General features: G+C 29.5%; 2 protein-coding genes across 2 annotated transcripts; one reads left to right on the top strand and one right to left on the bottom strand.

Moving 5' to 3' along the window:
- Window positions 1-228: 228 nt before the first annotated feature.
- LOC114131814 (cyclin-dependent kinases regulatory subunit) lies at window positions 229-3,190 on the top strand. The gene is made up of 3 exons (XM_027997119.2): window positions 229-743; window positions 1,784-1,911; window positions 2,869-3,190. The coding sequence occupies exons 1-3, from the start codon at window positions 685-687 to the stop codon at window positions 2,907-2,909; spliced, it is 228 nt and encodes a 75-aa protein (XP_027852920.1). The 5' UTR covers window positions 229-684; the 3' UTR covers window positions 2,910-3,190.
- Window positions 3,139-27,443, bottom strand: LOC114131812 (cartilage oligomeric matrix protein). Its single transcript, XM_050198808.1, has 21 exons — window positions 26,566-27,443; window positions 22,837-23,007; window positions 20,334-20,560; window positions 14,863-15,043; window positions 14,750-14,779; window positions 14,383-14,456; window positions 14,245-14,305; window positions 12,456-12,644; window positions 10,374-10,490; window positions 9,400-9,500; window positions 8,785-9,015; window positions 7,747-7,914; window positions 7,389-7,493; window positions 7,201-7,308; window positions 6,065-6,233; window positions 5,781-5,958; window positions 4,682-4,857; window positions 4,358-4,585; window positions 3,907-4,178; window positions 3,587-3,824; window positions 3,139-3,522 (listed from the first exon to the last, which is right to left on the bottom strand). Exons 1-21 carry the CDS (start codon window positions 26,642-26,644, stop codon window positions 3,437-3,439), a joined length of 3,189 nt encoding a protein of 1,062 aa, XP_050054765.1. The 5' UTR covers window positions 26,645-27,443; the 3' UTR covers window positions 3,139-3,436.

Genomic DNA, 27,443 nt, shown 5'->3' with positions numbered 1-27,443 from the left:
CGCCGGCAAATAAACTAAACATTGTGCGCGCGCGTTGATTTTTTTAAACCAAAACGGCGCGTGTATGAAGTACGCAACGTTTACACCATGCGGTCCGTTCTTCGCCGTAGCCAACATCAATCGGTACGACCCCGCGACCCGCTTCCGCCGCACGAAATCCAACCGCCAAAACCGACGACTGTTGTTGTTCGTTCGTAATTTCGTGTGCTATTGTGCATCTGTGCGATTCGTCGTCATAATAATAATAATACACCTCGTCGACCGGTGGTACGTTCTACGATAATAATAATATAATATTATATTGTTCGCCGGGTGCATTGTGCTCGTGTGTGTCTACGTGAAAAGAAAAAAAAATAACCCGACGTGTGTTGCACCCGTTTATGCGATTTAGTGTTGCACTACTGTAGTCGTGTTCCGCTGTTGGAGGACATCTGTTGGTGTTGATATTGCGCTGCGTTTATTAAAAAAAAAAAAAGGTAACTAGGCACGATATATTTTATTTCCGTGCACCTACCCATCATCATCTGAGACTGTGCTGAATAGCTGAACAATTATACATCTGCTGCTGCCTGCCGCACTGTATAGCTTCGCACGCGTCATTTTTCTCAGTGATCCTTCACGGTTCCTGTTCTGTAAGCACAGCATTCATCGAGCCGGTTACAGCCGTACACGGAGTCCGCGACAATGTCCGACAAACAAATCTACTATTCGGATAAATATTACGACGACAAGTATGAATACAGGTTTGTACCGTGCAGTTATTGTTTTTTAATCGAATTTATAAACCGCCGGGTCCACAAGTAATGATCGAAAATTAAATTTTTCAAATATGAACGGGACGGTATAATTGATTTTTTCCACGGTACTTGTTTTGGAGATGTAACATTTTATACATTTTAAGTAGAATAGGTTGTAACTATTGCAATTTCCCAAAACACAATTTTTACAACATGACATACCAAGGTGTGCGTATATAATAGCTGATGTTCATATTGATACTATGTGTTAAGTAAAAAATACACACTAGTTGTTTATATTTTTATGATTTAAATAATAAAATGATTAGGTACTTGCAATTATATTTTTGTGTATACTGTTTTAAATTTATTTTAATTGACCATTTAGTGTGTAAATCATAATTCAGTTTCTGCAAAATTTGTTTATTGCTAGGTGCCTACGTCCTACATAATAGATACTCTGCCTCTAATTATCAAATTTCTAATTAAAATTAATTTTATCTAATATAATATTTTATAAGCAATATCAGGTTTTTTGAGAATATTTTATTTTACTAGAAATAAGCTATTAGGTAGGTAGATATTATTTAGAAGAGTCAAATTGAGACACAGAGTAAAAATGTATAAACTTAGATTTAGACTGATTTATGTATTCAACTACCTATATTTTTTTACTTTTAACACTGTTGTGAAAAACTATCACTGCATATGGGCATTTATGTGCCCATAAACTATTTTCTCTACTATATACAAATTTAAATAAGTTAATACCTATTGTGTTTTTCAAAATTATTGTTGAAAGTTAAATATTTACTTTTATTTATCTCTTATGGAAGTTGTTGGGTAATTATTTTTTTTATGTGAAGCATGGATCAAAACAGTTAAAAAACTGTTATAATTTATATATATATTATATACATATTTATAATTGATCATAATCCATTCTATTTAAAATAATTATGGGTACTACCTTAGACATTTTCATTGTTTAAATTCTAAAGTATATATTTATATTATTATTTTAATTTTATTACTTATTTTTTTAGACATGTAGTATTGCCTAAAGAAATGGCAAAAAGTATACCAAAAACACATTTACTCTCTGAAGACGAATGGAGATCGATTGGAGTACAACAGAGCAAAGGATGGGTACATTATATGATCCATGAACCAGGTAAGTTTTTGCAATACACTGTTTATTTATTAATAATACATTAATTTTTATTTGACACATAACATGTTGATTGCACTGCAGAACAATTTTATAATGATTAGGCAGTTGCCTGCTATAATAGCTGATTATTTCCAAAATATACTGTTTTAAATCTGATATTATTTAAAAACAAGAATATTTTTTTCTCTATGGTCTCTTACACATATAGTAGCGATGTAAATGATTTACTTCTAGCTGATCCCGTGCACTTCGTTACTCGTTATTATTTACTATTTAAAATAGTGATATTCATCTTAAATTTAATTTCCGCCTAATATTTTGGCATAGGGAAATATCAAACAAAATAAAAGATAATTACATTTGTTTGTATATTATAGATATGCATTTTTCTTCAATATAAATTTGATTGGTTTAATTAATATTTACCTATCTATAAATTTGAATTAAAATTCCTTAGTTGAAAAATAAAATATTTAACAATCATTAAATTAAAATGGTAGGTAAATATAATATTTTGTTGCATAATTTATACTGAGTATAGTAGAAATTCGATTAATTATCAATCTCTGTGATTTGTAATCGTAAAAAAATGTTCAAATGCAATTGACATCTTAAACTATCCTTGTTGATGATTGGTAAATCCAAAAAACCATGTGCATTTAACAAATAAAAATGTGCTGCTTATAACCTCGCTTGTATATAACATAGATGATATGCTTCATGTAAATTTATCGCACAATTTCTGTCAACCGTTTATGCATTGTCCTGACAGTGACAGTTAATTGAGTTTCTATTATGCAAAATAAATTTAATTTGAAAAATATATTTCTAATCTGTCTACTATAAGATAGAAAAGAAAATATTAAATTGCAAATGTAAAATATGTTAGATCTCCTACCCTTAGAATCTTAATTTTGCCTACCTAATTGAATGGTTATTGTTTTTTTTTTTTTACAGAACCTCACATTTTATTATTCAAAAGACCACGGACCAACTGAACTTTCTACGTACCTAAAACAGTTGAATGTCTTATTGAACAATGTAAAGAAGGTAGGGAATGGCAAATTTAGTATTAAGTATTATAATGTTCTGTTGTATATATAAACCAATGAAAAATGTTGATTAGTTTCAACTTTTTTCTGATTAAACGCAATGTTTATTCACTCTGTTATGTTTCAATAATTGAATTTATTTTTAAAATGTAATCGTAAATATTTACTCTGTAAGTCTTGATTATTAAATATTTTTATTATTAAATACATTTTTTTTTTAAATCAAATACTATTCTAGGTTTTTTGTAACAAAACATGAGAAATACCTAATGTTTTGATTATTTTTATTGTACAATATAAAATATAACTACTTGTACTATAAGTAATTTTTTTTAAACTTACGTTTTTTGAAAAATGTGTGTATTTTAAAAATAAATCTAAAAATTAATTGATTAAAAATGCATACTTATTCTATGTATATTAGATTGAAAGGAAGTTTTTATCATATCTTTAACAATATTAGTACATATTTGTTAGTTGGAAACCCGTCTTGTGTCCAATTGCACTTCTTGCTGTAACTTAGGTGGTAATTCACGATAAATAGTCTCTGGTATATTATCTGAAATAATAGTAAAATAAATGTGATAGCTGGTTTATTGAAAAGGTTTTAGTGCGTTGCTTACCATTGCAGCGATAAACCAAATCTGACCATATGATCATTTCTTGAGAGAAGCAAAACACTCCTAACCTACCACCTTTGAACGTGTAATCAAACACATTTCCAGAATCTGTTACCATATTTTGTCCTTCGAATATTCTCAATCTAATTAGACCAATCTTTGGACGATGCAATAGTATCCATCTATAGGCCGTTTTTCCTTTCCAACCAATGTTTCTTGGATCTTTCCACAATAGTTTCACCTGTTTTGAAACAAAAAAGCAAAACAACAATGTGAGTATTTTTTCAATTTATTTTCTATAAATTGTATTTTTATATTCTCGCCTGTTTGTCCGTGCTCTCTGTGTTCCACAAGGCGTTCCTCAACATTTGTCCAGGTCCGGTTTCCGAGTGTACGGCTTTGATCTGTATTCCAGGTTCAGCTACAGCTCTGAACGGTGTCGCCTGCCAGTATGTTTGCGTGCCTTTTTTCCACATCACTGTGTAAAACTTGTGATTGTCCTGGTAACTGAACACAAAACCTACGTAGTCGTCATCGATGTCTGTGTCCACGAAGAATGTACCTTCAAAATCGACGCCGCCGAACGAGTCGTAACCTATATCGCATAGTATACATTATTCATTACCGTCCTTTGACGGTATCGAATAATACCACCTTGGTCAAATCTCAATTTGGGACCAATATTGTATTATTTTGTAAGTATAAAATAAAATGTAATTACAAATATTATTAACACCAAACCAGAGGTGTACAGTGTACACCGCGGATACTGACCTACAGCCAAACCGGGATCGCTGTTCATGGTCTGTACGAATTCAGCCCCCTTGTTGTACACCACCCAATTGGGATCGATTTGCGAATCGCCTTCCGGGTCTAGCACCACCGTCTGGTATGTCCTAAAGTCCGTGGTGAATATCTTGGAGTTATTAGGGCAGTTGTCCAAATGGTTTGGCACCTTATCGTAGTCATTGTCGTCCTGGCATATGTCTCCGATGCCGTTGCCTGTACACGGGGAGGATGCGATTAACGCGAATCGCGAGGTTATTTAATTTTAATGATGGGACGTTTGTAGGACAATAATGGTTACCGTTTACTGACCGTCGAAGTCGGCCTGGTCTGGGTTGTACACAAGCATACAATTGTCCTGTGCGTTGCTAATGCCATCGCCGTCTATGTCCGGATCGCACTCGTCACCTTTGCCATCGCCGTCCGTATCTAACTGATTGGAATTCGCTACTTTGGGACAATTGTCCACGCTGTCCTGAATGCCGTCCCTGTGTTGTAGAATGGTGTCAAATTATTAATTTAATACTTTAAGTGTGTCTTTTACTATTGTAAATAGTAACGATAAACTTTATTGTCTAAATTCGAATCGTAATCATAAATTAATAAGAGGTTCCTCATTGGTATTTAGTACGGGAACTAAAAAATCTAATAAAATATGCAAAATTGATTTTTTTTCACACATTAAAATTTAAAATTTGTACGAAATTCGATATTTAAACAAATAATTATGACTAATTGTTTTGTGTTAATTCAAAAATATTTTTGGTGGATTTGAAACTCTTGTATATATTATATATTTTTATTTACACAATGGTATTTTCAAAACATAAAGATTAATTTTATGTTAGTTCCTATTTATACTTTATAGGTACTGTATCACTAATAATAAAATAAATTACTACAATAAGGGCAATTTATTAATTTTATGATAATCGGCCTATAAACCGTCTCCACTTGGAATCGTTTTCATATGCTTATTTATATTATTTATCAATGAATTCTAATGTATTATATCCATTATAAGAAACTAGGTACTCAATATTGAAGTACAATCGACTCCTATTGTACAGCAGAGTTCTTATCTACTTTCGATTACTTTTATTTTCTCCAAAGTACATGAGAATTTTAAAATCATTAAATTCATTGCCTCGCTTAAAATCTAAAGTGTATGTTATCTCAAAAATGTGTTCATAGGTCTCAGACTTCGGGTTTACTGGTCGAAGACTTACACTACGCTTAATGATAAAAAATAAGATATTTTTTATGACAAATTATACTTCATAATCATAAAAATTAACTGATAAAATGCATATTTAGTTTTATTGTGTGTATAATAGGTTCATTGGATTATATATATATTATTATTTATTACTTATTAGTATTATTATAATTTATTATATTTAAGAAGTACCTGTCCCTGTCGATGTCGCTGTCGCAAGCATCACCTATCAGGTCTTTGTCGGAGTCTGTTTGTGTCGGATTGTGCATACTTGGGCAGTTGTCGCAAACGTCACCAAGACCATCGCCATCCGTATCCTTTTGGTCGGGATTCGCCTTTTTCGGACAGTTATCTTCGTGGTTCAGTATACCTGAAATATTTGTCATAAAATTTTTATAATTGTATTAACTATTAATTGATTTTTTTTAATGTATTTACTAACGCATATCAATAAATGAATACTAAATAGCGCATACCGTCGTTGTCAATATCCGCATCGCAAGCGTCTCCTATCCCATCATTGTCCGTGTCGTGCTGATCCAGATTTGGTATGGTCGGACAGTTGTCACAAGCATCGCCTTTTTTGTCCGCGCCATCTTGATCGGAATCCATTTGGTCCGGGTTGGACACCAAAGGACAGTTGTCCTGTACAACGACCGTAAAATCAGTAAACTTATTTTTATACAAAATACTAGTAGGCACCGTCTATATCGTAAAATCGAGAGACTTTTGTTATTATTGCAATCTAAAAAAATGTTTGACGGCGTTATTATGTGAGCGATACACTACAATGACTGAAATTATTATATTTTATTAAATTATATAATTATTATTATTATAATATTTATTATAATAGCAAACTTTCTGCATTTCTGAGAATATGGAACCGTGAAAATATAAAACGATTCAAAATTTGTCAACCTCGAGCGACATTAGTTTCCAAATCATAGAGTGGAAGGTGAGAATTAAAGACTGTTGATTTAAGAAAGTATGTCCTTGCACATAAGTGGCAAGTGATATCATAAAGTCGGACAAAGCCAAACTTTATTTTATAATCCTACCTCCATTTTCAAACTATATTTTTAATTCACGAATTTCATCTATTAAACTGTATATTTAAAATAAATATTTCAATGTCTATAGGTACTACTACCTGACTTACACAGGTATAACTCGTTAAGTAATATAGTTTTATATTTTTTTTGTTACTAAACCAATTACCTATATTTATTGAGAAATAAAAATATAAATCCTTTTTTTAAAAAAAAATATTAAATATAGTGTATAAATAGTATATATCTATTTTATGTATGAATATATAATATTTATGTACATGTGGATATATTAATAAATAAATAAAAAATTTGATGCATTTTTTCATATGTTATTGTCGTATTATAACTAGCTGACCCTGTGCACTTTGTTGCTATATTGCATACTACCATCATCATTATAAATCATTAAGAGTCAAAGATCAGCATAGACATATTAATTGACTACTGTAGTAGTTCTACTTCCTTTCTCCTCAATGTTAATAAAATTTAATACCCCCGTGATTTTTTCTCTGTTGCCATATAATATAATACACGACTACCGTCTACCATTGTCTTACCGGTGTGTTAGGCACGCCATCGTTATCGGCGTCGTCGTCACACACGTCGCCAATGCCGTCATGGTCCGCATCTTCTTGTCCTGAATTTGGTACCCTTACGCAATTGTCCTGTTCCCCAAAATAAACAAAACAAAATCTATAAGTTTTCATTGGTTATATTTATTGGACAATTATTATATTGCACTAACCTTTTTACACCGAGTGTCACTGCATGCCAAATCAATGTCCGGCCATCTGTCCAAATCCAAGTCTGGTCCACATATTTTGCCGTTTCCAGCCCAGCCCACAACACACTAAAATATCAAATGCCCATGAGTACTATTTTATTACTATACATATTATTTACTAGTTTGCGAGCGACTACTATACACTACACATGTCACGAATGAATCGCATTTTCTACTTTTTAATTAAATTGGATTGAAGTTTAATTCATTTTCATTATAAATCATATTTCATTACACATATGTGTAAATCAATGTATAAATATGCAATAATTATACTACAATAAATAATAATATAACATTGATACAAAATGATACTTACTTCACAAGAAAATTTTCCAGTAGTTGATCTAACACACTCTCCATTTTGATGGCAAGTTGTGCCATCCGGACACATCCATGGGGTTTTCTTTAGATTTTCGACTGATAAACAGCCCAACGACTGGTTTCCAATGTATCCCGACCGACAGCCACCGCAACGATAAGAACCCTAATCAGCGAGAAAATATTAAATAAGAATGGAATTCATCGAGTTGCTGACAAAGTATAAGTACACATTATACGTAAATTATACACATAAGCTCAATCTATTTAAGTAATGTATTAATTATTATTGATTATACATCGTACGCCGCGGTATGTAGCAAGAGCATATCAAACGAGAGATAGATCCGGTGATAGGTATAAAGGAATTTTTTAATCAGTTTTACAACGAATTACGAAATTTAGTATTGATAAATTATATATTATGTTATACAAGCTTTTAATATTAATAACACTGTTTTTATAATATATTATAGTAATAATATTATATGTAATAGGTACCTATGTAATTGTAAATAGTCGACTGATCAAAATTTAGTAAGTATACCGCAAGTCACAAGTGGGACAGACATTTTACTTAAGGTCTGAGATAAAATAAGCTTAAAATATAGCTCTATAATAGTTACATATACTGCATAACAAAAGTGACTACCTTTAGTACATTAAATATCATTTGTTGATTATTTAGGTATAATAAGTTAAGTAAAATAGTAAAATTAAATATATGTGCATTTTTGAGAAACATTATTGATGGTGATGGTAAGTACAACTCCTTACTACGGGGAAACGATATATTTGTCAACGTATATACCTCCTCTTTGACGAAATTCTAAATACGTCACTGCAGTATATTGCAGGATTGGTACCTACCTATATTCAAAACTTTAAATTATCTATTAATTTTCTTTTTAGTTTTTAGTATTATGTTAATTGTAACATAAAATTACTCTTGGTTCAAATAAATAATAATAATTAATAAACTAGTTTTCATCGATGTTAAGGTTTAAGAAACGTGCAATAAAATCAATGATCTCACCTCGGTGTTCACGCACTGCGAGTTTGGCGCACAGCCACCATTTCGACCGTCGGCGCATTCATCAATATCCACACACCGGTGACGACCCTCGTCTGTCCTCCTCGTGCCTTCAGCCCCGATACCCTGGGACGGGCCAACGGTCGTGTAACCTGGTGGACATAGACCACATTTGTAACCAGGTCGAAGGTTTGTGCACTGTACCCGTGGATCACAAGGTTCGTCTAGATCACACTTTAATGTTCGAAACGATTTGAATTAAACAATAGTATACAAAATTATAACAAAATAAACTCTGTATAATAACGTAGGCATTGGCAGACTTGGTGGAGAATACAGGGATTGTTAAATCCCCTGTATATACGTATAAGTCCCACAAGCTCCAGATAGCATTAAATTAAAAAAAATATTTTGAGTTAACAGGCAATAATATTTTAGCCAATGCCATTAAAAATTATGATATAATGTAATATACAATCCGTAGGTAACAATTTATTCTATATTATGAGCCCCCACCATTAAAAATTCTTAAGTCCGCTATTCACCTCTATATTTGTACAGCTGTACAAAGAAACAATACTTTAAAGTTTTATCATTGTAATATCACTAATATCTCACTTCATCCAAGTCAACGCAGTTCGTCCCGTTTCCAGTAAACCCTGTTGGACAACTGCCGCATTTGAAGAATGGCGGTTCTTCACACGGCAAGCATTGAACGCCTACAAAGATCAAAGATTAATAATACTGTACTCTTCGTACCTAACCATCAATACATTGGAAAAATCAAGTTAAGTACAAAAATATGATTATATGTATAACAAATAAAATTTTCTAATCGAGTTTTGTTTTGTTCATAATGTTAGCAATGTCGATATTACAGCCATTTTATTATACAACCAAGTATATGTTAAAAATTAAAATACATTTTTTACTTAAATGATTATAGGTCAATTTCTAATTATTATTTAGTCATGTGTTTTTTATCAACTGTCAGTAGATAGTTTTATAATTTAATACACTTCGATAATCAAAATATACGAGTATTAACACTTTTTTCAGTTATAATACATTATACCTACTGTTTATAATGATATAATAAAACCAAATATTGGTAGAAAGCCTTTTTTAAAATACAGCGCACATTTATAATTATGAGTATACATAAATGATATATATATAATACATAAAATGTATCTAAAAGCTATATATTAATTCAGGTATATCAAAAAGGAACTTTATACGGACAAATAAATATTATAGTAGGTAGTGCTTTATAATTTAATATAATTAGATAAAGTGGTCACTTTCAAAGGATAGAAAGTATAGAGTATAAGAATAGTTGGTATGTGTAGGGAATATACACATTTATACGCAGTAAACGTTTAACTAAGCATGTTATAAATTACCGGTTAAATAATCAATTATATATAGTAAATTACAAATATCTACATCAATTTCTGTGGTTTTTTTTAATAGAAAATATTGTATAAATTTTAAACTATTACTCTTCTGTACCAGAGAAATATATATTTTGATAAATTAAAATAATTATATACATATGTTGCTGGGCTATAGTGCACATTTATACTTACCCGGAGAACAAGGGGCCAAATCGCATCCACGTGGTCGACACCTCTGACCATCACCAATGAACCCTTCTGGACAGGGACCGCACCGGAAACCTTCCACGGTGTCTTGACACCTGACGCCTGAAACAGTTCGTCAAGTGAAATGTATAGTTTATGTCATAAAACTATAAAAGCATGTCAATGCTATGTATTATAGATCATATGTAAAGTATATTAGCTAATAGGTACTGACTATAAGTCAGTGTTGAAAATAGGAGAACTTTCAGGGGAAGTTAGTGTTGTTTACGTAACTCTTGTATTTATTAAAACAGTAATGCACGCCAGGATTTTCGAAAGCTCTACTATCAACGTTACTTAAATAAATATTTAAATATTTTATTTTCACAAGTTAACATGTTTGCACATTGTACTTTATTAGATAATCTTAATATAAAAATAAGCAAAACGCTGCACTTTCATCAATAAGAACTAACTATAATAAAATAGGTATATAAATATAATATTCTCATTAAATATCAAATAATAAAATAAAATATATGTGGTAAAGTGGTATAGATTTACAACATATAGTTTTAGTTGTGAGGGGAGTAACAATGAATGTATTGATTTTGTAATGATCTACTATGTGTATATAAATTATAAAACCTAATGATTTTTAACTTTGATGGCAGTTATCTAGAAAATATTGGATCTATTTGGTAATTTTAAAAGTTTAATGGTGAAAATCCTAGTATTTTTTAAAACATTCGAGAAAAAAATTAAAGATAAACAGGAACTCTAACGCACTAACAATTTGTTCCAAATATTATACTTGAAATTTTCACAAAATATTTATATATTAGTATTTTATAAAAATGAGATGATAATAAATATAAATTATATTTAATTTAAATTTTAAACATATTATGTGTAGGTAAATACTTGAAACTTTTAGTATATATTCTACAGACAATAAAATTTTAAATACAATATTTTCACCAAAAATTAATTCAACGTATATACCGTAGATATATCCGTATAACTTACTAACAGTACTTATAATATAATACTTTAATATCAATATAAATATATCAATTCATAATAAATTATTAGTTATATATAGGCAAAAGATTGTCTTTTAAATCGTTTTTTATAAAATTCAATAATTTGTCATTGAATTTATATTTAATAACCAATAGGTACACATGTTTTAATGATTTGCACAATGGCATGATAAATTTGATATCTACTGTACAGCAGAATGGTAACCTACTATTTCTTTTTCTAGTGAACTTTCATTGACTAAGTATTTATTTTAATTTTGGAAATTCTGTATTTTATATACCTACTGATTTTAGTTTTGATAATTTCCAACTAAATATTGATTTTAGATAGACACAATAAATTAAAAAGTATGAATCACTTGTTCAATTTTGTATGAATATTTTAATTCGTTAATATCATATTATGATAAAATTACTGTACATAAAGTCAATTTTTCCATAGTGTTTATTATAATATTATCATGAAGAAATATTCACTCATTGAATGAAAATTGTATAATATTGTTAACACTCGAAAGACATTATCAAAATAATTATTTATTAGTAAAACTATTAACAGAATCTAAAAAAGACATTTCATTACATTTAAAGATCTTAGTGATTGGTGTAAAATTAATATTTTATGCCTTGAATGTTGGATAGTTTCCAATATTTATTTTTTTGCGGGAGGTCTTTTGAATTTTTTTGGGTGGGCTAGGCCGCCGCTCTAGCACCTACTATTTCGGCCTATGATAATTAATAATTAATATCTATTGTAAATCCACGTTGTAAATTGTTACTGGAGAGTGGAGATGTATTTTTGTACATTGTAAATTTGTAGTACAAAATATTTAGAAGAAATAAAGTGTTTCCTATACGAATGAAAATAGGTATTTTATTCATTTTACGGTAAAATAAAAAATAAAACTGGTATTCATGTAGAGGAGGTACTTTGCCTGACAGGAACTTAAAAATTTTAGCTAACCAATAAAACGCGTTTTATCGGTAAACAGTCTGTTATTAAATGTTATAATTTTATAAGATGCGTATAATTTATAAATACCTGGAGCACATGGTTTCACCGCACACGTCCGGCCTGGTTTGCACGTCTTGCCGTCGCCCACCAGTCCTTGCGGACATCGGCCACACCGCGGTCCGTCGGGCGTGTCACGGCACTCCGCTCCGGGATAACACACCGGCGGGTTGCTGTTGCAACTAGGTTTCGGCGGCAGGGTCGGCGTGATGCCACCACCTGTCCAATACCGATTATTTAAGTACAGTTACTGTAGTGTAGGTACTCTGGGTATTGTGTGATTTTAACTCGTTATGCTTTCATATTAATTTAGATAAATTCACCGGAATACCCATGCCGGAAACGGCGTATATATATATAGGCAATAGGGTGACGATAATTTATATTATGTAGTTGTCGAGAATATCGCTTAATGTATTATAGTTTATTGGTATTTTATGAAAAATAACGTAACATGGAGTGTTTTACTATTAAACGGTTATCGTTGTTTTCAAAGTTGGTATATTTTTAATTTTATTAAATATTCCGAAATGTGTAATAACAGTTCTGATTTTAAATATTTATAACACTGTATATGATTCACATATTCAACATTTAATTATAGGTATAGGTTTCAAATTTTACAACAACTGGTTTAACTAACTGTATAAAAAGAGTATAATCTGTTGTGCAGTTGTGCACTTGTGCTTGAAGTCATGATATACCTTGTAATCAAGAAACATGTTTACAGCACAAGCCTTAATTTGCTTTTATTAAAAAAAAATATATCATTAAAAAACAATATTGAAAATATAATTTTTTTTTAATTGTTTTATTTATAAAATTTCCTGACTTAGTCATCTAAAATTATTGTTAATATTAAATGGACATTTTTAACTATCTAACTTTTGGAAAGTAGTTAATAATACAGAATTATAAATCAATACAATAGATGATAATGTTACAATGTTGAAACAATAATTAAAACATATATTATTGAGTATTTGTATATTTTTTTAATAAAGATATTGTTTTGATAATTTTTAATAAAAAATTTTAACTTTATGAGTTATGACTGATAAATCGTAATTTGTTATTTATTCTTGATTTTATAATTTTATGTATGATATTATAAATACCTTTTTATTAGGAAAATATGAAGGTTTAAATAAAAGTTAACTTAATATTGCAAAAAAAAAAACAAATTGTTTATGTATTTAATTGACGAATACTGCTCTTGAAAATAATTGTTATCTTTGTTATAAATTATTTTTAAAGTTTTATAAACAAATTTTATTTTCGTCGTGATTATACGAATAGACAATTATTTTGTATGAACATTTATTGAAGTATAATTTTTAACTGGTCATAATATGTTTTTAACTTGTTTTTTATACTAAAAATAATTCTAGCTATTATTTAATAATTATATTATCACACTTATGATAATATAGAGTATTTATAGGTATTCCCAAAGACCAGCCTTGGACAAAAAATACACATTAAATAATACATACTACTCCACAATTGTATAAGTACAGTACGCTGACCAAGGCTGGACTTGGGTGGTATTTGATCAAAAAAAAAAAAGAATACTTTGTAAAAAAACAAAATAAAGAAAATTTTATTTGCGAAAAAAACACAACGGTGCAATAGGTTACAAACGGTTACTAAATCTGATTTTTACGTATATTAATGAGAAGTTAGTATAGGTAATATAAAAAAAAAAATAAAAGTCGTTTTTCAAGTATGTATGCTACTAATTATTAAATTATATAAATCAAATAACTAGAGTCGAAGTCCAGCCCTGGATCACTGTGAGCCTACGTTTTCCTCATACCTGGCCTGCAGAAGTCATCACACTGCTCAAGCAATTGACGGAGTCTATAGATCTCGAGTCGCTATAAAAATATTTAGTTAAATTAATGACTAAGTTGGTTTAGCTTAAACTCTCAGACATTTATTCAATTCCACTCACTTGGGCTTCAACGTCTTCTCTGAGTTTTTTAACCATCTGCATCAATTCTTGAATAGTTTTTACGAAAAATAGATCTGAGAAACATAATAAAACACAATAGGTTTTATTTATTATCGAATACTGTGTACTACATATAGTATATATAACCTATATATTATGTATGATGGCCATGGGCGCCCGCAGAAATTTTTCTAGGAGGGGGCAATGTTAGGATTTTTTATATAATAAATAGTAATTTATCTTTAAGCGTTCAATTCAAAACATATTTTTGAAAAGCCGGGGGGGGGCAAACACCCCAGCTTGCCTCAATTCCGGGGGGCGCTTATGATGATGGCGTTAAAATGTAACAACGTTTCTCTATACTTACCATCACAATCATGGTTGATCGGAATATCACCTGTAATTCAAAAACCATATTATAATACATGTTTTATATTGGTAAATAGTATATATATATAATATATATATTTTGAAAACTACCTCTTCCAATACTTGGCATTCGAATTCCTATTTCGGTAACTGGAAGTGGTTGTGGTTGTATCGCAGGCATTTGTTCCACGTCTGAACTGTCGTCTGCAATACTTGGACATTTTTGAGCTGTTAAAGTAGTTTTCCAATCTGTTTCTGGGAATACTTGAATTTCAAATCTTTTTTCGTGCGTCTACAAGATTATAAAATAGACATTTATTAAAATAAACTTAAAATAGGATAAATATTTTTATCATTAAAATAAAATTAACTCAGTTATAACTTACAACCATTGACGTATTTACGGGAGAATTAAATGATACGAGACCTCCCTGAATAATCTAAATTTAATTTTAATTCAATTCGTTTAAATATTTGTTTATCCAAATAAAATATATGAAACGTTTTATTTCAAATAAATTACGGGTGGTCTATACAAACGGGAAAACGGTAAGATGAAAATTCGGGTAGTATTTGATGCGTCGGCTAAGTCGTCATCTGGGTTTTCATTGAACGACTGCTTGGCAACCGGCCCAAAATTACAGAGTGATATCACGGACATACTACTTCGAAGCCGTTTTTACAAATATTTATTCATTGCCGACATTGAAAAGATGTATAGGCAGATCTGAGTCAATGGTGCAGATTGTGCGTATCAACACATACTTTGGAGAAATTCACCCAATGAGGAAGTCAAAGAATACGAACGATTTACAATAACGTATGGTGTCAATGCAGCTCCATATTTGGCAATCAGATGTTTACGAATATTTAGTTATCCCGCAATATATATTATCACGAATATTTAGGTATCCTGAAAATATATATTATCACAAACATTTATGTATCCCGCAATATATATTATCACGAATATTTAGTTATCCCGCAATGTATATTATCCCGCAATGTATATTATCCCGAATATTTAGTTATCCCGCAATATATATTATCACGAATATTTAGTTATCCCGCAATATACATTATCACGAATATTTATGTATCCCGCAATATATATTATCACGAATATTTAGTTATCCCGCAATGTATATTATCACGAATATTTAGTTATCCCGCAATGTATATTATCCCGCAATATATATTATCACGAATATTTAGTTATCCCGCAATATACATTATCACGAATATTTAGTTATCCCGCAATATATATTGTCACGAATATTTAGTTATCCCGCAATATATATTGTCACGAATATTTAGTTATCCCGCAATATATATTATCACGAATATTTAGTTATCCCGCAATATATATTATCACGAATATTTAGGTATCCTGAAAATATATTATCACAAACATTTATGTATCCCGCAATATATATTATCCCGCAATATATATTATCACGAATATTTAGTTATCCCGCAATGTATATTATCACGAATATTAAGTTATCCCGCAATGTATATTATCACGAATATTAAGTTATCCCGCAATGTATATTATCACGAATATTTAGTTATCCCGCAATGTATATTATCCCGAATATTTAGTTATCCCGCAATATATATTGTCACGAATATTTAGTTATCCCGCAATATATATTGTCACGAATATTAAGTTATCCCGCAATGTATATTATCCCGAATATTTAGTTATCCCGCAATGTATATTATCCCGCAATATATATTATCACGAATATTTAGTTATCCCGCAATATACATTATCACGAATATTTAGTTATCCCGCAATATATATTGTCACGAATATTTAGTTATCCCGCAATGTATATTATCACGAATATTTAGTTATCCCGCAATGTATATTATCCCGCAATATATATTATCACGAATATTTAGTTATCCCGCAATATACATTATCACGAATATTTAGTTATCCCGCAATATATATTGTCACGAATATTTAGTTATCCCGCAATATATATTGTCACGAATATTTAGTTATCCCGCAATATATATTATCACGAATATTTAGTTATCCCGCAATATATATTATCACGAATATTTAGGTATCCTGAAAATATATATTATCACAAACATTTATGTATCCCGCAATATATATTATCCCGCAATATATATTATCACGAATATTTAGTTATCCCGCAATGTATATTATCACGAATATTAAGTTATCCCGCAATGTATATTATCACGAATATTAAGTTATCCCGCAATGTATATTATCACGAATATTTAGTTATCCCGCAATGTATATTATCCCGAATATTTAGTTATCCCGCAATATATATTGTCACGAATATTTAGTTATCCCGCAATATATATTGTCACGAATATTAAGTTATCCCGCAATGTATATTATCCCGAATATTTAGTTATCCCGCAATATATATTATCACGAATATTTAGTTATCCCGCAATATACATTATCACGAATATTTAGTTATCCCGCAATATATATTATCACGAATATTTAGGTATCCTGAAAATATATATTATCACAAACATTTATGTATCCCGCAATGTATATTATCCCGCAATATATATTATCATGAATATTTAGTTATCCCGCAATGTATATTATCCCGCAATGTATATTATCCCGCAATGTATATTATCACGAATATTTAGTTATCCCGCAATGTATATTATCCCGCAATATATATTATCACGAATATTTAGGTATCCTGAAAATATATATTATCACAAACATTTATGTATCCCGCAATGTATATTATCCCGCAATGTATATTATCACGAATATTAAGTTATCCCGCAATGTATATTATCACGAATATTTAGTTATCCCGCAATGTATATTATCCCGAATATTTAGTTATCCCGCAATGTATATTATCCCGCAATATATATTATCACGAATATTTAGTTATCCCGCAATATACATTATCACGAATATTTAGTTATCCCGCAATATATATTGTCACGAATATTTAGTTATCCCGCAATGTATATTATCACGAATATTTAGTTATCCCGCAATGTATATTATCCCGCAATGTATATTATCACGAATATTAAGTTATCCCGCAATGTATATTATCACGAATATTAAGTTATCCCGCAATGTATATTATCACGAATATTTAGTTATCCCGCAATGTATATTATCCCGAATATTTAGTTATCCCGCAATGTATATTATCCCGCAATATATATTATCACGAATATTTAGTTATCCCGCAATATACATTATCACGAATATTTAGTTATCCCGCAATATATATTGTCGCGAATATTAAGTTATCCCGCAATGTATATTATCACGAATATTTAGTTATCCCGCAATGTATATTATCCCGAATATTAAGTTATCCCGCAATGTATATTATCCCGCAATATACATTATCACGAATATTTAGTTATCCCGCAATATACATTATCACGAATATTTAGTTATCCCGCAATGTATATTATCCCGCAATATATATTATCACGAATATTTAGTTATCCCGCAATATATATTATCACGAATATTTAGTTATCCCGCAATATATATTATCACGAATATTTAGTTATCACGCAATACATATTATCACGAATATCGTTGTTTCATGAATGAATATCTTTCATTAGGTCACATGCGCGCAGCTGATAAACCAGGAAAATATTTTATCCCGCATCACGTGTGTACCTACTATTTGTTTATAATACTATCATGCATGTTTATATCTGTTCAATAAGACTAATATGGTAATATCTTCGAAATAAACTATAAAAACAATAAGACAGATGTAATTTTGAATGAACCAAGATCAGCTCAAAATCGTTTTCCAGATATCAATAATTGTCATGTTTGTATAAAAAATAACAATTTAATATACTTATGCATTACTTTCACTTACAAACTTATTTAAAGTTAAACTTAAAAATAAAACAGAAAGCAACTCTGCTCTGTATAGTAGGCGTAGAATGTACCTTGTCATTGGGTAAGGTTACTATAATGGATGTGTTAAATTACAATTCAATAATATATCATGGTAAACGAAAAATGATTTTGAGTAAAGACAGTCTGTCACCTCATATTTCTAAGGATATTTTTAACAAATATAATTATATTGCTATATTATAGTAATTTATAAAAAATACTATTACGTGTTTTCGGTATTTATTTTTAAATTCTTATAAGCTAAAATATCTGTAAGAAATCTTATTTTAAAACGTCAAAATGTCAAGCATTTTCTTTTTGAATGATGAAAAAAAAAATCAAAAATTTAAAATATTTTTAAAAAACATAAAAAGTGTCAAGATATTTAAAAAAAATAGTTCATGTCTTCGTATCCAGAAAGTGTGAATATAAATACTTAGTGAAAAAGTCACAAGACATATTCATTTTTAAATTACAACAAAAATAAAGTGTATTTCGTGCAAAAATTCCTTTTTGTTAATGATAAATACCTAGGTACTAGATAACGTCCAGACTGACTAGATTCAATTTTTTTCCAAAAACACCCTCAATGTTTAATATTGGAGCATTTTTACTATTCCTAAAAGTAACATCAGACAAAAAAAGAACTCATCAAAAACCACTAGGAATCTAAAATAATTTTTTTATTTGCCTTTTAGAGCATTAAATAAACTCCTGATATTGTATGCATTATTTAATAGAATGTAACTAGTATACGATTTACTCGTATATAGTAATAACTAATAAAGCACTAAAGTACATTTATATTCGTACAGCAACTAATTTTAAATTGTTGCATATCTATTTTCATGTGGAACTATGTCACAAACGATTTAGAGGATATAAATTATTGTATACCTAACTGAAGGAAATAATATGATCATTATATTACTAAAGAAAAATAGTCACGAAATATGGACATCAACATTCAACGTATTAGTGTATTACCATATTATGTTTGTACGTTTGTACTACTCGTATCTATTTATGGTAAAGACTAAATGACTATATAATATCTGGTTTGAAATTTATATCATGTGTTGTGTCTAATGTGAATATAAACAAGGCATAGATTCTAAATTGAAATTTGAAATATTGAAAATCGAATCCTTATAATATGCTTTATGTAATATTGTAATTATTATGTTATATTTGATACGTAATTATGTTAATATTTTAATGATACATTGATATGCATTCAGATGCTTTAAATGCTGTAACCTACGTGGCTACGTTATAAATTACACGTTTTATGTGTCAATAGAAACTAAAAACATGAAAATTATACCTTATGTTATGTTTTACTTAATTCGGGTTAAGACACCACATATTTAGATTCAAATCTGTTAAATAAAAGACAGTTTGATTATTTTTTTATTTCCAAAAGTACTTAGGTTTTAAACGCATGCAGGTTAAATATTTATTCACCGTAAATTCCTTTGATTTTTATGTTATTTTTAGCCTTTTAGGTATCTTAAATTTAAAATAATATGACTATTTTAATGTTTTATGATTAAAAAAAATATTTTTTTAGTGTAAACGAATTTAGCTTGTTAATGGATTTTAATGTAAAACAAACTGCATAGTTTATAATTTTATGTTTAATATAAGCTTGAAAATTACTCACCATCTGTAAATGAGGATCCTTCATGTCGAAATACACTTCTCGTAGAGTCTTAATTGTGTGCAGTGTACCGAAGTGCTCGCAATTGACGTACAATGTCATAGTAGCTCCTGGTTTTCTCTGATCCACGGCCAACACAAGGGTCTTTGACGATGACATATTGTTACTCAAAGATTTTACATTATAGTATTCTGTTTGTGTATCGCCATTGCTTTTGGTTGATACGATTACTACAAAAAGTATATATTATAATTTTATTTGAATAAAAAAATCAATCACTTATGGATATTTTAAAAAATGTCTATACGGCTAGTTATAAATTGTAAAACAAGAAATTTAATCAAATTTCATTATTTTTATTAACGAATCAATAAAGAATAATGGGTTTCTAAAACATATCTAAGACACGTGGTTTTGTTTCTAAAATGTAATACTATTATTATAATAATATAAATCAGTGAATACATCAGTTTATTCAAGTTATAATATTTCTTTAACTACCTATTAAATTGAGTTAAATGTAAACAGTTTCGAAATTAAAGAAAAAAATAGAACAGTCATCGTCCCACTGGTGTATTTTTGAATACATTAATTTTTTTACTAACATTCAATTTGTATATGTATCTCATAATTATATGCTGTCAGAACGGTATAATACTTTATATGTTATTCAAATATCACTATAAACCGAGTTTATTTACGGTCTAGACAATGGGCTTCTCCGGAAACCATGTATATTGGTATTTTTCCTCACTTCACTCACGTAGCTAGAGATTTTTTCTGTCTCTTGTTCGTCAAGAACTTTAATAGGCTAGCATAATGCGCGAGATGTCGTGGGATTGTCCGGTGGTTTATCCTTTTAAGGACGTATGTCTAACTGGATCTTCGGAGGAATTTGCTGATCACTGTTTCTTTTTTTATCCTTTTCCTTGACTTTGCTGCTCATTTTTTTTTTATATTTATATAGATGGTATGTACCATTTATAATATAATATTATATCAAAAGAGCAAGAGAATATACTAACGTTATTCGTATATGTACGAATAATCTATAAATATTAAATTCTTTGATACATATTTCAAATTTTATTATTTTGATAAATTTAAATTATTATTTTAAAATAATACATTTTTATTGAACATAAATTTTTGTATTATAATATTTTGGTTTATAGAAGAATTATAGACTTGTAACACTTTAACTATACGTTTGAGAACTTGATAATAGTGTATTCTTAATCAAACTGTAAATTTATAATAATTTATCCAAAAATTGTGAAAGCCACAATAAGAATAACTTGTGTTTTAAAAAGTGTTTAAATATGTGTAGGTATCTTAAACTTTGTCCTATAACTTTATATTTATGACTTCGAGTATTATAATATGTATGCATAATAAGTTATGTATATGTATTATAGACGTATAGTTACTTCCGGGGCAACTTCAATAAAAATAAATGCTATGTATCTAAAATGACCCATTGGCGATACATAAAAAGAATATTATAGTTCCTATTATGGTAAGAAACACTCATTATTAAATGAGTCACTAAAGAAATGCGGTCCTCTTAAAAAAAATGTATATATACCTATATAAATACCAAATAGGCCAAGACACATTTTTGGAACTACCTAACGGTTTATCAACCCATAAAATAAAACTGAACAAACTGATTAATGATTTTTAAGAGAACTCATACCAATTCATACCTAGCATTTTAATTTGTTGTCGAACGTTTTATAGCTATTGCACGAATAACAAAATTAAATCAAAACAGTCAAACCTTCTGACAACTGCGAGATTAATGTTTGATTTAAAAATAATAAAGATAATAAATTAAAAGATAAAAAATATATACATAATTAGATTATAAGAAAAAAATGTTAATAACTCTAATCAAAATCATTGAAACAAGCTACTATTAGCTTATTATAAGAAATAGAAGTTTATGGAAATTTTTTAAATTCTTATATTCATAGCTATATTGCTATTTACATAAAAGACGTTTGTCTATTCATCTGTATAAAGCGGTTGCATTGTATTATGTATGATAATAATACATGCGCATATGAAACTTGAGTAACTCAATACAAGTGGTCAGTGGGCACAGAGCACATCACATCGGTTCTACACAAAATACTGTTCTTAATAATATCATATTCGATATACCTACCTACCTAATAATAATTTAAAAACTGTTGAAAAAAAAATTGTGGTGATCTTATATGTAAAGTATTCTGCAAATACGATGCTATTGGTTTACACATGAGATAATAATTTGTATATTAAATATTTTTTAGATCACCGAGCATCGGATTCAATACCTACGACATAAGCCTATGTACACGGCGTATACCCATACCCGATACAAGACCTATACGCATCAAGTATTATACGATCAACTGCGACAGTGGTTTTAGGATAAAGATTTATTACGTCTGTTTTTTTCTTCTATTACTTTACACAAACAATATCAAATATCATAATATATTTCTTCTATACATACCTTGTCCTTCGGACCTATCGATCTTTAACGTGAACTGATAGTAACCGGGAAATTCGATGGTGGCAACGGTTTCGGGTTTGCGGCGCTTCCGTCCATTCGGCGGACCTTCGTCTTTGACCACTATTGTAAACTTATCGCTAGACACCGCTTCTTCAACAGCTTTCGTGGCTTCTACGGAAAACATATTATACAGACATTATGCATTAATCATACTGGCATTTTTGTTTCTTCAATCGTAAATTTATTACGCATGCATTGTGTATGTTTGACAAGACCTTCGATGTTGATTTGTCGGCGTTATGTAACCATTAGGGAAACACATTGTGTCAACAAATAATGAAAAGTAAATTGCATTGTGAACAAAAATTTTCATTGGAATAAAATAATTTATCTAGTTCTAGTAGGTATACATGTAAATATGTAATTCTTTACGCATTAGTTTGTCCCACACACATCTCGCACACATGGTGTGTGTTGATGTATTCAATCAGTCATCAAACGCGTCAGTTAAATGAGTTTAGCGTAAATTATTGTAATTTACGACGGTTTGTGTGACTGTGTAATTATTGTGTACACGATAGATTTGCCAAGAGGTCTAGTTTAAGACCTGTGGCTTCACCGACTATCACGACGTTCATACATTTCAGTCATGTGTACTAAAAATAAATTATGCGTTCTCAGTAAACATCCATCAAAGTACGAGTAAACATAATTTACGGTTTGGTGACCCGAGTATAACAGTTATTTTACGCTAAATTAGTACAATATTGTATTTAAAAAGGCTTATGATATCATGTAAATGTCTTTTAAAAGTGAAAGTGGCTTAGACACAGTTAAAATAAGAATATGTAATTGTTTTGTTCTGCATCTAGAATTTATTACCATCCTACATAATATTATATATTGCAACGTAATGTAACTTTACAATACTAATTGTCATTTTTAATAAGTTTTGTTATTTATATTATTTTTGTCGAATTACCAACAATTTGAATGTGAATTAAATGTTCATAACAATTAATAAATCGAATTGTAATGTTATTAGTTATTATTATTTATTAATGTACCGAGTAGGTAGTACCTACTACCTATGTGAATTGTGATTAGTGATTATTATTAAACAAATGATGGGTCCTACAATTTTTATATTTTAATAATTCTTTAAAATTGTTTTATTAATATATAAAAATATGTGATGTGTTAAGAAACACATATTGAAAATTATTTTGCTCACTGATCACATTGTTAAACATTTTTTTCCATAAATTATACATGCAAGTTGCATTATGATTCATTATTTTCTCAAGAAAAATCGTAAAAACTCAAATCTTAGCTAAGTTTTGTAATAAATGTAAATACAATGTCGGTATTTTTTATTTGAATAGAAACCAAACATAAAACTCGTTTCTACACCTTTAATGTCATTTAAAATTAAGCTATTAATATCTATAAGAATTGTAAACAATTTTATTATCTTCCATACTCAGTAATACATGGAAAGACCACATTCGAATTTTAAAAGTAGGCACCTACAGATTGTAATATATTATACAATAAACAAGATTATCTAATTATTTTTTTATGTCGAAGGCTGGTTTTAATATTTTTATTTTTATTATATTTTATAAAAAAATTACTTAACACTCATTCAAGTTGTCTTTCAGTTTTCTTTTTTGAAATGTTATTATTTTTCGATAAACAACAATTAATGGTTATATTTAAATCATTTATTACTATAAATTAAACAATAACTAATAAGATAAATATTAATATTGAAATAAATTCGATTCAATCCAAGTAAAATAAAAACTTTTTCATTTTTCAGAATAACCAAATCAAATAAGTATAATAAAAATGTACAAACTAATTATTTAAGAATACCTATGTATTATTAATACTTTATAATTATAGATTAATTGTAGGAATTATTAATTATTATAATATTATTAATCACTGTTAGATTTTGTCAGAGCGTAAAATTCTATTTTTTTATAGATGTGCAATTATTAGGTTTTAATTCAAAAGATAAATAATTACCATAGCAAATTCACATATCGAAATAATAAAAAGTGGGGATATTTTTGGAATAAATAATATTTATTTTTTAGCATACAATTCCGTGAATATTATAGAACCATATAATAAATCAAATTTAAATTAGGTACATGTTGATCTTCTATTATATTAGTCGAAAGTTGTTTTTTTATTATATATAGGTACATTCCTGTTTGCATAATAATTTATTAAACGAGTATTTATATTTATAATTAGAAGTTTAGATCTGCTTGTCATCCTTGTCATATTAATTATATCTTACTCTATAGGATACAAAATAGCAGGTACCTATGTATTATTGAATTTGTGTGTTTGTATTTTACATATAGGTACAATGTACATACGTATGCATGTAAAAAATATGTATATAAATATGCGCATATGTATAATATATAATATAATTCAAATAAATCATAAATATAATATGTACCTACGTTTGGTGTAACTATAATGGATAATGGATATTAATATACAAGATGATTCTTTGATCGAATAACATGAATTAATTCGAGATAAATTAATGTTTTTGAAAATATTTGTCTTACACAATTTTCAGTCGAAATAAAACAAATGCAATTACTCAAAATTTAGTACAACACGGTAGGCGTTTACTGGTTTACTATATAAAAATCTTTATAAAATATAAATTCGCATAAATAATAATTGTATAGAAAACGAAATTTAAGAAGATTCTTGTACAAAATATTCATTAACATATAAATACTATAAAATAAAATATGACTGTTCGATGTCATAATTAATTTGTAATATTTTGTTATAAGAATTAAAATTTACTAAAATTTCTAAATAAAATTTTCATTCAAATATAAAATGTATATAAACACCCAGGTCAAATGACTTCCCAAAACTTCAAAGAAGTCACTCACTATTATAACGTATTGTTACCTGTGTAAAAATGTATATCTTTACAGGGATGTGTCGAGAATTTGTTTTTGAATAAGATTTTTATGTTCAAGTATAAAATATTAAATTTATTAGGGTAGGTACCTATAAAAACAATAAAAAGAGAGTTTTATTTTTTTAAGAAAGAGCGTTGAATTTTATACAAAAATGTCCAAAATTTTACACCCTTTAAATATTTCTGAAACCTTAGTATATGCTTCGGTACAAATTGTATACCTGTATTAAAAACTTAAAACATATAATATTATCTACATAAATTAATATTGTAAAGAACATATTACAGTAGTCGGCGATTATTTTTTTAAGTATCTCTGCGTTACTTTATACAGGTAAATACGTAAAATCAGTATAAATAACAAAAAAAGTTAAAAATTGTAGTTCAACTGACTACGAGTCGTGAAAATAAAATATGGCCTACAGCAAATTTTTGAGCACTACTTATAAGACCTCTATACAGTCCATCCTTCATCATATAAATAAATAATTTAAAAAATATACGTCATACGATTTACCTACAGTTCGACATACCTATATCTTATGTTTTGAAACAATAATTTTACCTATACCTATATATATATATTGATTACCTATTATATTTTTAGTAAGTAACGGTTTTTTTAGGGGGGGGGGGTGGTTGACAAAATCCGCATCGTTTTACTTGCGATTTGTACACAATAAAATAGACGCGTTTGGTGCGTTTAAGTATAAGTAATATCGTAGGTACTTGGCGTATTATAATTATATACGTACCGTTGTCGACGGAAGCCGCGTCGGCGCAGGCGTTGAACACCAGTAACGCAAGAGCGACGAAAATCGCCGTTGCTCTCATTTCGCGGTGGTGTCGATGACGCGGGGTCTTGGGGTCCTGGAGCCTGGTGATCCGCGAGTCGTTGTCACCGTGATCGCCGCCGCCGATATAGTAGCCGGTGCAGCGCGCGTGAAACTGTACGGCGCCGTACGCGCGGCCCCGTGTGGATCGTTTGCGACCTCCTACTCACAAACCGGTCGACGGCGTCCGTCTGTGCAGAGCGCGATGCATCACACACGCACACGCGAGTGCGAGCGTTCAATACTACGGCAATAATATAATATAATATTATGATAATGATGATAATAATAATAAAAAAATAAATAATAATAACGATACGATATAACAGCTAATAGTAATGGCACCGCTCTCGGTCGCGCAGAACAAGCGCCCACGCGTGAAATGTAGCCGCATACGTCATGAGCGCGCAGATGGTCGCACTCTACATAATAATATTATTGTGTTTGGAAACGCGCGTGATGTAGGGCTGTATATACTGTAGCTTATTTAATTTTTAACTTTTTTTTTTTTTATTATTCTGTTAAATGTACTCGTATTTGTCCAAGGACGAGATTTCCGCTCTTCGGCGCAGTCTCCTCTACGTCGATCCTGCCACAGCGATTAACTCTACGTATGTATAGATACACGATTATATAGGTATTATTATACCGACCAGCTGCTACTCCGCGCCAAGGTACGCGCGTGTGACTCTCGTCTCTGTTCAACGTCTGTAACGAAGACGACTACGACTATGGACCGTCGTTGTCGCGACGTTATGCGAGCGTGATGTAAACATCCGACTTCGAGTAGGAACCGATTT

Source organism: Aphis gossypii, chromosome 1 (genome assembly GCF_020184175.1).
Source record: "Aphis gossypii isolate Hap1 chromosome 1, ASM2018417v2, whole genome shotgun sequence".
Lineage (NCBI taxonomy): Eukaryota > Metazoa > Arthropoda > Insecta > Hemiptera > Aphididae > Aphis > Aphis gossypii.
This window is presented reverse-complemented; position numbering and strand designations above follow the sequence as displayed.